This window comes from Diadema antillarum, unplaced genomic scaffold, assembly GCF_040938485.1.
Source record: "Diadema antillarum isolate AM-2024a unplaced genomic scaffold, OU_Dant_1.0 seq00000310_RagTag, whole genome shotgun sequence".
Classification (NCBI taxonomy): domain Eukaryota; kingdom Metazoa; phylum Echinodermata; class Echinoidea; order Diadematoida; family Diadematidae; genus Diadema; species Diadema antillarum.
Window position 1 is genome coordinate 548,572 of NW_027271331.1, and position 15,130 is coordinate 563,701.

A 15,130-nucleotide genomic window follows, 5' to 3' on the forward strand; every position below is an offset into this window, starting at 1 on the left:
GCCCGTTCACCTTCTGGTGCACTGGAGTGCTAGCTTCAGCGATTGGCATAGGTGTCTGAAAACTAATTGCTGATGGATAGAGATTTACCTAATCTCCCTAATCCCCATTATGTCACCTTGACCTCCCTGTTAGACTTAGGCACATTGCTGCACCTGAGTTGGCTTCTTCACTAGGTCAAGTTTAGATGGAGGGTGGGCAAGACAAGTACACTGGCACATGAAGGGTTAAAGAAAATGTGCATAAATAATACTGTATGGTTGAACCTAGTACTCATCGACTGCCTAGTTTTTATTTGCTTGGTAAGAATATTTAACTCTGAAATTCACATAAAGATTTGACCTACGTGATTGAGAAAATCCAGGGGCCAGTTGCATAAAACTTACCGTTGAATTTCAATGTTAACTACCGTCAAAATTAGGCGTCACAGCCAATCAGCATCAAGGATTATAAAATTTACCGCTAATTTGAAGGCTTACCGCTAGAAAGGAGCGGTAAGTCCAGCGGTAAGGGTTTTATGCAACAGGGCCCAGCACTATCAAATGCTGTTGTTTCCTTTTCAATTTGAAGTTTCAGTGCAGAAATATCGCCATCGAATTTGAGTGGCCTCTTTTCAGCTCCCCGCTCCTTTTTTAGATTGACCGCTGTTTTTACATTGACAATGCACGCAACCCGAGTTGTATTGAACACTTTGTTGTATGAAGCTTTTTAGAAAATGCATTGAAATTACATTACGATTCAGTTGAAATATTCATTTGAAATTTTGTCCTTGATTAAAATCATTAATGAACAGTGAATTTTTGCGTTTTCCCACACATCCTCATCAACGGTCAAAGCCAATACATTTTTATTTGCTCTGCACGCAGTGCAGTGCATACTGAGCATTCTGTGTGCCAAAACGGTTTCAAAGAGGGTGGTCGATGTGTAGTAGAGCTACCATACATGCACTATTCATGCAATGTATTCTATCCAAAGAGTGCTGTTTACCGTTGGAAGTGAATGGAAATCATGCTTGGCTCTGTCTTCTCAAAACATGTTCCTATTTATGGTTACAGCATTCAGCTTTCAAAAGGATACACAGAATGAAGCACAAAGTAAGCTTTAGTGGGAAAACCGTACCTTGTCTGAGAAACATATTCCGAACAAAATTCAACTTTTCAAACTTTTAAAGAGTAATCGAGTTGCATGAAATAGATGTGTTGATAAACTGGATCCTTTGCTGATCTGAAAGCTGTCGATTACTTTAGCGGCATGGCCTGAAAAATCCATCGGAGAAGCCCTATTCATGAGGTTACTGGGAAGTTAGCCAAATGTATGTGCAAGACATTAAAAACCAAAACAGCAACAACGGGGTGAGGTGACATTTGTTCACATGGTTGAGAAAACCCAACAAGTATGTTTCTTTTCGGATGGAAGGAAAAGTACTTTTCAAGAGTTTAACAGGTATCACAGGAGGAAGAAGGAGGAACAATGAATGTTAGGGGGGAGGGGGTGGCAATGCCCAGCTGACGTCAAATCTCCAGCCAGCTGGAAAGGAACAACTGTTTTTCCTCTTTCTTTCTCTTTTTTTTTTCTGATTTTATTCACTGGTAGTCTTGATTGTTTGGTAAAGGCCCTTTCTCACTAATAGCCTTTTTCCAAGGCCGTCATGTTGTTCTTATTACTGACAGTACATGAGGGAAAACAGCCAAAGCTGTGCTCATCGTATCAGTTCAAGTGTCTTTAAGTTCTACCAATGCGATTATCCTTTGGAGGGGAGGCTGTAGAAAGCCTGTCCTTTGCACAATTTCCACTGAATAATTCCATAGGTCAGTCTGACCATGGTCTGACCGATGGAGTAGGCCAACCTAGATTTGCCCATCAGCCATTAGTATCATGCCTTACCCAGGAAATAAAGAGAATCAAGGATAGGTGGATCATTTCTGAATGTTCTTGTCATGTCATTAAAAGTTGAATCCATACATCGGAAGTAGTAGAATGGATTCACTGGTCATCAGGATGGCATACTGTTCTCAAGGAGTAAAAGGAAGCCATACATCTGTAAATGACAACTGTTGTAGACAGTGCTCCATAGTTTTTGGATTAACATACGTAAAGCTGTTCCTTTTGAATGTCAATGACATCATGATGTGTGTTTGCTCGTAAGTGGGTACAGAGTAAAGAGAGTGAATGATTTTGTTTCCCCAAAAAAGAAATATCAGTATGTGACAAGAATGCAACACCACTGCACAGTTAGCCCCCCAGTTCAGATGCAAGCCAGTTTATACCAAAACTCGATAAAAGAAACAGCGTATAAAGAATCATCATATAGCCGACAGACTGTTTAGACGCTAATCTCGACCATGGCGTTCTGGAAAATGTTGCATAGATCCGCAGTTTCCCACAGCGCATGTTGTAATTGTCATGACGTCATCGCTAGTGAGAGGAATAGGGTAACCTTTTGTATGCACTCATATTAAGCCCTGCCCAGTTATACCATTCTACGGTCGCCAAACATGTTCAAACGCATATGGACATGATGGAATGTTGATTTTTATCAAGTTCTAGTTCAAAACGTTGCTCTGACAGTCGTTTTTGTTAAACATTGTATTATTGTACGTCATTTTGTTAGCATTCACTAAATTCATCTAATATCTGATAACTATACGTTTCTGGTATAAATTTTTTTGCGACTGAACACCCTGCGAGTCTGGGGTCTGGTGATGTAGGCTAACTACTGCAACCTTGAACTCAGGGGGTCAGGTGGGTTAAGTGGGTCAAATTCCTACCAGCTTGGGTTTGTGTTTGAGGATGTACACTCTTGTCAAAGGATGGAGGCCTCTTGTGAGGGCCTCTTGTAAGGGGTGTCCTTTATACATCTTCCAAGAAGACTGGAGTGTGGGGGAGGGGCTCTTGGTATTTAGCAAAAGTTTCTTGACCTTCACCTGACACTGAGTTGTTGGACACTTTGTTATTGTCGCTAGTCTTGAGAACAGTCTGTATTATATCGTCGCTGGGGTGACAAGACCTCGTATCTACAAAATGTCAAATGTTCAGGAGAGCCAAAAAACATGGCGGCCAAAGCACTGTGGCGAATGGGATAGCCTTTCCTTTGACATGCCGTGGTGGCTTCATTTTTGGAGTAAGAAAGTTGGGATCTGGACAGGACATCACTTAATGGTCATTATTTGACCATTAATCCAAAAAAGTGATTTTCACCAAAATTGCAGATACAAGGTCTTGTCACCCCAGCGACGATATATTTGTTACCTTGATCACATCCTTTTTACTCACAGATTTCTGCAAAGTAAGGCTTCCAGGAATATGATTATGTGTAAATGCCCCCAGGTGAAAAACTAGCTCCCTAATTTGTAGATATAATTGGACTGGATTATTACAACCAGGAACAACAATTTCAAAATGTTAATATCTACAAACAAACCATGCAGTGAATGCAGAAATGTTTAATAGTAAGAACACCATCAGTCACATTTCAAAAAATGAATAAGAAAATCTATCAAAAAGTTACAATTTTATATTCAAGGTCATGGAAAAATTTTCCTGTAGACCTGATAGCAAGCTTCTCATTTCTCCCATTAACTGAACCCATTGAGGATGGACTGTTTTTTGCTGTGACACACATTTCCCCATAGACACCTGCCTTCAACGGGTTAATAAACAAATGCAGTACCTTTGTATTCCTCATAATCTAGTTTGCGTGTAGTAGTAAGCTTGTTGCTATGTGTGACAAACCTTGCGTAAGCTGTCGGGTTGTCAGGAACTATCTGTGTTTGCAAGGTGTGCATAAAATTTGAGTAGACGAGTTAGAAAAACAAAAATAATATAAAATACCCTGTCCGCTGCAGACCTCTCTGTACAGCAGGGCTCAAGGAATGCTTCCTTGTTATGTAGTAGACTGCACTTGGAGACTAGCATCACCACATGTTCACTTTTCTTTGGCATCGTTCCAGACAAGTTCAAGTGAATTTAGGGCAAAAGATGGATGTTCTGATACATGATACGTCCACATGTATGCTGAGAACCCTTTCAGACTGGCTAAAGAAGCTATTTGGAACATGTTTCAATGCGTATTTCAAAAATTTCAAAATTTTCACGCCTTTCACGCAACATGAAACTAGCAGGAAAATAATGATATATAAATTGTTTGTTTGTTACAGTGTATGTACATGTATTTATCTAAATCAGTCTACTTCACATTTTGATTTTGCAGAATTAAAAACCAGAGCAATTCATCTAATACCAGGCAAAGCGCAAAATTTCTTGCACATTAATTTCCCCTTTGAATGTACAGTACTGGTAATCGAGTTATATTATTTTGTAAGTCTAAGGGCAAATTTGAATCATTTCATTCCCTTTGGCCAGGTATGGTTTAGGGGTATTTTCCAATCATCACTTTTGTTTGTTTGTATGTTTGTTTTTTTCAAATTTTACTTATGTTTTTACCTGTCAAACATCTTTGAAGAGGTGGAGCCAAGTCCATGAAGAAAAGGATAGAATGGCAATTCATGTCCCACGCATTCCAAGCATTAGCTTGAAAATAAGAGTACTAAGTTTTAGCAGAAGAAATTTGTTTAATATGTACACTGAAAAAGACACACGCACACACACACACACACACGCGCGCACGCACGCACACACATGATAGAATATATTATATGCCAATGTGAAGGAGAAGATGGAAGAAGAGATAATAGACAGACAATAGCAGAGAAGTAGAGTAAAAGAGGAATAGAGGGTGGGAGAGTAGATTACCTAGTGTGTTTTGCGTGCAGAGGATGTTATTCCAGTACTTAGGGCCAATGGAAATACCACTCGTGATGCAATGGACTTGGACCGGGAGAAAGATAGGAAGCTATTGGTTAGCATTGAAGGAAATTATTTTCAGGGTGATCTGGGTGTCTTTGTTTTTTGGCCTTCATTCTTTTTTCTTTATCCTTTTCCCTCTTTTTTTTTTTTTTTTGGGGGGGGGGGGGGTAGAGTTTGATCTGTGTCTGTCTGTTTAACTCTCTTAATACCAAGGCAAGAAAATTTGCCCTGATGCACAAGGCCAAGGATGTTGTCTTTGTTAAGTAGTCATCCAGTGAATAACACTCGATAGTTAGTGAGATGGAGCTGATGGAATCACATGATTTTACACGTATTAGTCCCATTCACACACATACCCGAAAAGAGCGATTTTGAAAATAAATTTTTGAATCGTAATGCAAAAGTCGGTTCAGTTTCGTTTCTTTTTGAAACTCAACAGGCGATTTGCCCTGTACGGTGTGTGTGAACAGTATGCGAAGAAACATTAATTTAAAAAAAAAAAATTTTTAAACCTGTCATGCACTTTGGTGCCCGGGTCATGCTCAGGTCATTGCCTAGGCTTGTTCAGTCTGCAGATTCAAAGCGCTTCATTTGCAGCCAATTATTTATTTATTTTTTTTTTGGGGGGGGGAGGGGCTGTGTGTAGTAAATAAAATCAATTTTTGTATTGCAATGCATTTGCAAAAAATAAAAATGCCAACTCCTGTGTGTGAACACAGCTACTAGTATTGATCTCTTTCCCGCACTTTGACTTCAAAGTCGGATGTTGGTGTTTCAATGCAAGGACCTGAGCCGTAATTTACCCCCAAACCAAGAGCAGAATTCTCACAGAGCGTGCTTTGACATGTGGTTATGATGACCATTGAAACCTACTTAACGGATTGTAGATTGTGCCATGGGAACCTCGGACCACCTTTGGACCCAGTTTTTACACAATAGGGGTGCATCCCGGCGGCATTGTTCCAAGAAATCAGGGAAGGAAGGAAGGGCACACCTGATGAGTACTTCCTGGTCATGTGACCTTCCTGGTCATGTGACCATATTGTTTCTCTTGTGGGAGGAGGTCCTTCTTATCCGTATTTTCTCTTCCTTCCTCTGATCTTTTTGTTTTCCCTGTTTCCCATGGTCGATGTTTTGAGGCCCAGATGTGTGACGTCTATTTCGCGTTGCAATTTCTTGTCATCTTTGGGCAAAGATTTTGTCGCTTGAAGCAGGGGGGTGGGTCTCTTTCCACCTGCCTGCTTTGGAGCGATGGCTGTGTCGTGTGCATGGTGGGGAGCAGCTGGCCGGACCCAGACAGCTCATAGGAAGTGTGACATCAGAATTCCATTCATACCGTCATGTCTTCCTTCCTGTTGTCATGGTAACGTACAACTTACTCCCAAACTCAAATATGCTCTGTCATTATTTTCCTCCCTTGTTCTGAGGTGTGTGTGTCATGTAATTTTGTCTGTTTGTTTGTTTTTTGGCCAGCAACTCCAAGTCTGTCCAAGGATGTTCAAAAGCTGGAGTTCCAACTAGCCATATAATTATTCAAATATTTTTGAAGTGGCGGCTTCAAACATGGGTTCACAGGGGATGACGAAAAATCCTTGCAAGAAGATCTCGACAATCTAGTCACATGGGCAAACACATGGGGAATGAAATTCAATGCAACGAAATGCTCCATCATGAGAATCTCCAGAAAACGCAACCCAGGGCATACCAAGTATACTCTCTTTGGCGAACACCTCCAAGAAGTCGACAATCACCAGTACCTAGGGATCTACATAGAAAATAATCTGAAATGGGATAAACAGACCCAACACTCCGTCAATAAGGGTACAAGGGCTTTAAACTTCATAAGAAGGAATTTCCATCACTGCTCCAAAGCAGTTACAGAACGACTTTATCACACCTTAGTAAGACCCCATCTTGAGTACGCATCCATAGCATGGCACCCCGGCACCGCCAAGAACACCAAATCACTTGAAATGGTACAGAGGCGTGCAGCCCGTTTCATAACCGGAACCTACTCCAGAGAGTCTAGTGTCACTAACATGATGACCACACTCGGCTGGATCCCCCTGGAAGACAGAAGACAACATCTACGCCTCATCAGCTTTTACAAGCTCATCCATGGTGAACTTGACCTAGATCTCCACAAATACGCCTCAAAGAAAGTAACCAGGCTACGGCGGACACAGGACAAGCAGTATGACCCCGTATCGACCTTCATTTCCACAAGCCAGCTAGCACACTCATTCTTCCCAGATGTAATTTCCCTTTGGAACAACCTCCCAAAAGAAATAATATTATCCAAGAGCACAGAAGTCTTCAAAACCAAACTAAAAAAGTCAAAGCTCTCATAAAACAAAAGAAACTTGTGCTACCACTCTTGTCAGCCCTGAGTTACCCTTCCTAGCGGAGGTCTTCGGGGATAACAACTACAAGGTACAAGACAGTTGTGACTTCATCTCTTGAACCTCCTTGGTCTCTCCGGCATTATATTTCATTCTACATGAAAATTGTAATATTCATGGGAGTTATCCTTCTATAGCTCATGTTCTTCCTTTCTTGTCAACCGCAAGTGTCGTTTAATTTGTTTGATATGTATTAATGATCCAATGCATATTGTGAGCATTCGTTTGTTGATTTCATGTTTCATTTTTGCTTTTATATCCATTGAAATATTCCAGATATTTTGAAAAAAAAATCTCACCAAAATATCCACCTCCTCATGCAGATAAGAATGGCGCAAGGTCTTTCTGGAAATGCAACTCATTCCAGTCATCTGCAATGATATGGTTGACTGATACATTTTGGGGGGAACCATGTGCAACTTTTATCACTGGCTTTGCTCAAATCGGCCTTCAAACAGGATCTTCACAATGTCTTCCTCTGTGATAAGGAGGTGTGAATGGGGTTGTGTAGGGAGAAAGAGAAAATAAAAAACAACAAGAAAGGTCAGTCCACCATTGTCCGCCCACTGTTCAAATGTCAGATTATAGTGATAATGGCCAGATAGGGCACAGGTGACTGACCGGTGTGTCCGTGATTCCTCCGAAAGCATCCCCCCCCCCCCCCCCCCCCCCCACCAAGGAGGTTTCCAGCTATAATGATACCTACAACTTGTACACCTGTTGCTTTGATTAGCCAATTTCCTAATTGGGGATATCTCCAAATTGATTTGTGCAGAGTTGGCTGTTCACTGACTTTTGAGATGAGGCATTTACAAAGGAGAATGAAAACCCAAGAGCGCATGTGACTATGCATCGTGAAACTATCGAAAAGTCACCCTACAAGCATTTTTAGTTACGAATAGATTCAGGAAGAGCAGTTTCTAAGCTTTTAACTGACACATGATTCGATACAAATGGACTTCCCTATTTAAAACCCTGCTAAATAATGGAAAGGAAGTACGTTGTGGCAAAGTGTATACTGAGAAAAGAGGCCTTGAAGTTAAGTGTCTACTCAAGTGCTTTATCTCAACCAGCAGTGCTCTGTGCTAGTGAATGAAACAAAGAACACGGTATGAAAGACTCCGTAGCAACCACTTATGGAGTAATTTCCAAACTAAACAGACAGTTTGCACACATGATATTAAGTACGTTCTACTCGTTACTGATACTAGCCGTCTATTGCATCATCTTTTCCAAAGTTATTAGCATTGAAAGTGAAGAGTGTTTAAAGGGGTTTCTCATGCTCCGAATTTATAAATCTGAAAAAGCCTGCAAGTGTACATCAGAAGAAAAAAAAGTGCGCTTGAAAAACTGTTAAAATGCCAATTTTCCATTTGTTTTATGATCCCAAACTTTTGAAATACTAGAAGAGAAGAATTCCTCATCCAGAAAATATATTTTTTTAAAAGACTGAAAGTTGACTGGGTTCACCCATTTTACCTGTTATGAGTCCTCACAGAAATTTGGGTAGTCCGACTTTTTGTTGGTTTTGCCATGCAAGGTCACATACATGTATCTAGATTGAATGAATGCAGCAATATTACCAGAACATATTTGTGAAGTTTGAGGAAAATCAGACAAATGACAATCTGTTTCAAAGTTATGGTCTCTTAAAGTTTCAGTGCCACCATCGCTTGATGAGAGAATCTTACCACAACTGTTTGTGACATCACTGCTGGACAATCTCATGAAAAAAAAAAATCACTTTTCTGGCATTTTGAAAGAGCACTTGACTTATTTCTCTCAGAAAGCAGGGGGAATAATATTATCCTTAAAATGTATCAGTAATAATTCAAGGAATTTTGTACTTTTTGGAAAAATTCAGTTTTGTGGAATTCTCTATATATTTTTTTTAATCCTTGCCCTGCTCAGACCTCATAGATGTAGTCATATCTGACCAGTTTGATTGTGTGGTTTTTCCCAAAATTGTTTTATGTGGGCTAAGTTACATGTAGGCCTGCTACTAACTGAACTTGAGGAGAGTGTGTGACTATGTGCATATACATCTGGATGGAGTTAATCCATGTCTCTGACTTGCAGAGCGCTGCGATCTCCTCCATGCACCATTGTGCACATTGCAATGGGAGCCTGTGTGATTTCATGTTGTGGTAGGTTTTAACAAAGGGGGGGGGGGGGGCAGGGACTGGGAGGGGAAATGAGAGCATGATTTGTAAATTTGGCTTGATGATCTATTCCTAGGGTCCCATGACTGTCAGAATTCCATTTCTAGTCTGCTCTTCAATATCCTTCTTCCTCCTTTATGTATGTGTGCCAAGCTATCAGAGCACTCTAACAGAGACATGTGGATGCAAAGAAGGCTTTTAGCCAAAGCAGAGCCATCACAGTATTGGGGGGTTTTACACTTACAAGAAATTCACTCGTAATCATGCTTCTAAAGCATGTTGTTTCTCAATGCAAGCATAGTTACATAGAGGGTTCAGCTGCATGGATGAATCTCCTTGCAGGCAGCAAACAGCATTCCTTACCGCAATGGGGCCTCAAACTCCATAGCCTTTCCTATCATATACTCATACATACATTTCTTGATATACTGCTGTATATCAGAGCATATACATGTATATATATTTGATTGAGTTATACATCATTTTAAACCTTAAAATCTGCCCTTTTGGAATCTGCTCTAAACTAAAAAAATCCATGTCTGGCAACTCTTTGTTGGTTTTGTGATGCAGAATCACTTGTGAATGCATCATGGCAGAAGTGCGTACTACTGCACTGGTCAAACCAAGCTGAGCCTCCTTAGTCTTGTTTCAGAAATTAACCCCTAAAGGCGCAGTTGCATGGGGAACTCATGATTTGAGAAACTGGTCTGACTCGGATATATTTGGTAATCTCTAAAACTAATGAACAGCTTTATTATTGATCTCTTTGTGAATTTACACATAGCCAAAGAAACGTAATTTGAGTCAAACATTATCTATGAGCGTACGCTTCAGTGCGCATACATGCCAACACAGCCCTGCCAACATTGGAAAGTAGTTGAGAGTGAGACTCCCATAGGCCAATGCTATAATTTAGGAGTCAAAATGAGTGAGATCAATAGAAATGCATACAAATGAAATAAAGTTTTAGAGTGAGAAAGGACCAAAATGAGTGAGTCTCACTCTCAATGAGTGAGAGTTGGCAGCCCTGCCAACAGACAATTCTAGCAGACCTGCACTATTGACCGATTCGGGTTCATTGAGGGCAGCAGACATTTTATGGCACTGGGTGCAGCCATGAGGTGTGTCAGCCGACCCCCCCTGCTCTCCCCCATCCCCCGGGCAACATGTTTATCGCGCACTTGTAACAAAGGTTCACGCACTAAGCAAGCATTCGCGCACTCAGTACGAGACGCCCATTGGCTAAAGCAACCATGCATCAGTTTTTCATCCTGCGCATGTGCTAATGTAGGGAGAGGGGTGGGGAGAGGGAAGGGGGGGTCGGCTGAGACACCGCGTAATGGCGCTGCCCATGCCAAAAATACACATAGCGCGTCAAACAGAATCGGTCAATAGTCACAACTTTGTAATGTACCCCGATGGGCAGTGAATGAAGATAGATTATATAATCATACCCATCTTTTCTCCTAGCGCTACTGGGTCTTTAACAGTGAATCAAGACGGACCTTGTTTGGAATACATGAACCACATTTGGCCTGTCATGATTCAAGAAACAATATACATATTCAAGTTTGCTGACTTCAATCAACTGGGATTGGCATCAAACTTGTTTGTGAACCAGTCTACAAACGAGTTCTTTGCCAGTCTGAAAGAGCTCTGTGCCATGTGACAGTCTGGCAAGGAAGAAAAAGGTACAGGAAAGCCCCAGTCAGCTGTTAGTGTTAGCCCAGCTGATCCTCAGCTGATCCACAGCTGATCCACATTAGAATTCAGGGATGAATGACAAGACGAATCCAACAAACAGCTTAGCCTTTGTTCAAGGCTCCACCAGGGATTTTTCTCCTAACCTGTGCCAAGAGAAAATGCAGGTGGAAATGATCCAGACTTTCCCCAAAAATTTTGACCAGGGGCCAATAATAGGACTCACTTATTTATAGTACAGTCTTGATTGTACTAAAAACTGGTATGGTGAGCATAGAAAGAGGTGCAGATTGTTAAAGGAACAATCATAGCTAGACTCACCACCAAGGGATGCTGATATGATAGGACCCAAGATATGATTTGATTTGATTTGATTTGATTTGATTTGATTTGATTTGATTTGATTTGATTTGATTTGATTTGATTTGATCTGATTTGATTTGATTTAATGTTGAGATTCAGATTCAGATTCAGATCGAGATTGTTTCAGTAGTGTGTAATGAATACAGCATATTCATCTATACATAAGTCATTAGTTGTCTATTAAAAAGAAGTGGCCTGCTTATATTGTTACATGAAAAAGGGAAACTCAAAATAGCACTGATAGTCAAAATACCACACGAAATTATTAATACCAGAACAAGAGGAGAGGAGTGTGCTTCATTGCCATGTGAGACCAAGAAAAGATACAAAAATTGTAAGAAAATATCTCTTTGATGAGTGGCAAAAGATAGATATCTACTTCGCTGTTTATGCACTACATATATTTCCCATGATGACGCATGATATTTTTTGGGGGCTTTATATGAGAAATGCTGAGTCTGCCTCTGGCCTTGCAAACAGGAAAGGGAAAATGTGCCCGGACTTTGTCTGTGTTTTTCCCTGTTCTTGCTTTTTGTTATGTGAAATTCTTGTCAGAGATCCTTCTGTTGTAGTGCGAAATCATGAAAGCATTCCTTTTCAAAGAAGCAGACTCCAAAAAATACTGCACTTTCCCCTCATGATCCCTTGCAGTCTTTTATTAAAGAGAAAAAAAAATCTAGAAATAAATGGATCGTGAAGAGTTTTTGATAAATAGAGAATGCTTGAGAACTGTCAATTGAATGAATGTGTGTGTGTGTGTGTGTGTGTGTGTGTGTGTGTGTGTGTGTTTCAGTACCTTTACACTTATTCTGTTGTAAGTTTGAAGTATTGAGTGGCCATTTTGGTCTGTAGTATAGAATATTTTAGAGGGGTCTCTTTGAATATAAGTCATACTTTTTGATTACCCATGACAGTGTGTGGTCAGTGACATAATGGATGATGCACAGGGATCGCTGCCCCCCCCCCCCCCCCCCCAAAAAAAAAAACAAAAGTAGAGTACTGTGAGGTGAATAAATTTGAAGTTGTGATGGAAACTATGAGAAATGTGTGTTTGTGTGAGATTGTGTGGGTGTGTGTGTACTTTATCATTTGATGCTGAGGGATGAACTGGGAGAAGAATTTTGGGGTATAAAGTACAAGAAGAGAAAACTTTTGGGTTTTAAATACATTAGGAGAAAGCAATACTGTCCCCCACTAATCAATGTGTGAATTTATGTCAGAATAAGACCCAGTGTTGCTCTCCTTGTGCATATTTATGAGTGGGTGTTTGTGTTCTTGTCTTTCCATTACCTCGTCCTGTCATTCTCTATTAATCTCCCCATCTCTTAACATGGTAAACTGACTACGCATAGCAAGGAGTAAATCATCCAGTATGTATGAATGATGCATGGACTCAACCTAGCCCATCACCTGTCCGTGTGTTATGATGGTTGTATGTTAAGGGACATCTTGGTGAAGATGTTAATGATTCAGGACAGGTTGGAGCTAGTGATGAGTCCCTCTTCTGATAGCTAGTGACACCAATTAATGTCCAGGCAGTTCAATCGAGCACTCCAAGGATTCGAAGGATGCATGTGATGTCGAGGGCATGTGAGTTAAAGAGCAGATGATCAGTTACTGTAAAACAAGGAATGTTCACGTACATTTTAATTGTGTGAATTTCACAAGAGCCAAGATTCGCGAAATTACAATGCATGCGAAAGCTCTTGTCTACACTGTTGTTGTATGCAATGAATGCCAGTGGCAATTTACAACAATTTCATTTCGCCAAAGAGGCCATCGGCTCTAATTCGCGAATATATCGTGTTTTACAGTACTAAGAGATGAGTGTCTCATGTTGTGGTAGAAATATGATTCTCCAAACAAACTTTATGAAGACTTTCTGAAAATGTGCTAATGAGCAATTCTTCTCTCTTTTGTTTCTTGTGAACTTTCTTCTCGTCCCCCAGGAGAAGTCGGATGCGGAGGAGTCCGGGAAGGAGGCGTCAGACAAGGAGGAACCATCATCACCGGTAGAGGAGGAGGAGGAGGAGGATGCCGAGGATTGAGATGATTAAGGGACCTTGAGGTAGACGTTGGATATGTGTTAAAAGTGCCATCTTGAGGAAGGGTGGAGGGAGGGGGGCTGGAGGGATCTCACAATGTATGTATAGAACTCAACCTTAGGACAGAGGAAGAAACTAACTCTTTTGTTGCCAGATGTGGGAGTATGGATGAAGAGGAGTGGATATGCCTCAGTTACTGAACTTTTGTGTGAAAATCTCCGCTTCTTTTTCATGACGCTGACGTCTGTACAGTAGTATTTATAACTCAAAGAGTTCTTCTTGCACCACCACACAAGCCACTCAGTAAATGAAGTCATGCACAAGGATGGTTTCTTCGTAAGATTTCACTTTGTTCAAGGAATGTCAAATACTGCTCACATCTTATCAGCAAAATGAGATACAAGCTCCTATATATGGTATGTGTCTCAAATGATGTCATATCTGAATGGGTCTGTGAAATTTGCCCTTGTTCTCTCTGGTCATCAGTGTAAGTGCAAATGGATGTTTTTCAGTTTGTTTATAATGGAGCAGCAATGACATAAGGCCATTCTATAGACATGATTCTTTCGGTGATCAAAAAGGGTAGATTGTGACCCAAACTTTTCAGAGGTTTAATCACATTTTTGGCAGCCGCAGTAGAATTTATATCGGCACTATTTTGCCATCCAAGAAGATAATTTCAATTGGAATTGGACAGTGTTTGAATACAATAAAGGTATCACTCATCATGAAGTGTGACATGTACAGATTTTTTTTTATGAATACAGTAGATCTATTTGAAGCAGTATGATACTCCAAACATATTCCTTTCATTACAATATTTATTGATCATTTTTATTTTGCAACAGAATTTTCACAAATCGGTAAAGTTGGTATTGCCGTCGTGTTTGTATGACATCCTTGACTTCATTTTCCAAGGTTATTTGCTATTTCATTATAGCTCTAAACGAGTAGCAAATCCATATGTCTCAATCTGCCAGAGTGACAGCATATTTGCCACATGTTCATATATTCACTGTATCTATTCGTACAATGCGTATGACGCATTAAACGCTATTTTAAGTGGTACAATTTTGTCGGCAGTCAATGATTTATTCATTTGTCCATCAGTGTGGTGTTTATTTTTGTTGGGTTCTTCTGTTAATGGAAGGTTTTTGTATGTCATGGTTTGAAAGGACAAGACTTGCGTCACCACCTTGTGTTTTCTCGAGGGGAACAAAGAAGAGATATCTGTTCCATGCCAAAACAATCACACCTTTCAAGTGCAGTGGTCCTGTTGATTTAGTCGGCAGCACGAGGTTGTGTTTAAAGTAAACCGAGAGAATGCAGACTTTGCTCCACTTGTAAGGCAAATAATAACATGATCAACTTCTGCACTGTCGGGCAAAGTCAATTTACAAAACAAAAAAAAAAGGGGGTGGGAGGAATGATATGTTAGGCCATTCTGTTAACTTCTGGCCTTGTGTTACAGATATAGGGCAGAATTCTCCCTTCTAGGGCACCGTATCTGATACACATACAAGTGCACAAAGGCACACACACACACACTCACACACACACACACATTTAACCCTCACAATTATACACACATACTTGCACATTCATTCAGTAGGCTTTTGTCTGTGTGTACATGTATGTTTGGGGGTTTATTTT

At 40.4% G+C, this 15,130-nt stretch overlaps 1 protein-coding gene across 1 annotated transcript in view; it reads left to right on the top strand.

The window, feature by feature from the left end:
• LOC139730410 (FACT complex subunit SSRP1-like) overlaps window positions 1-13,480 on the top strand; it is a 64,393-nt gene extending 50,913 nt beyond the window's left edge. The window contains exon 16 of the mRNA XM_071641271.1: window positions 13,382-13,480. Coding sequence (XP_071497372.1) covers window positions 13,382-13,480 — 99 coding nt within the window. The remainder of the gene's footprint in view (window positions 1-13,381) is intronic.
• The last annotated feature ends 1,650 nt before the right edge of the window (window positions 13,481-15,130 follow it).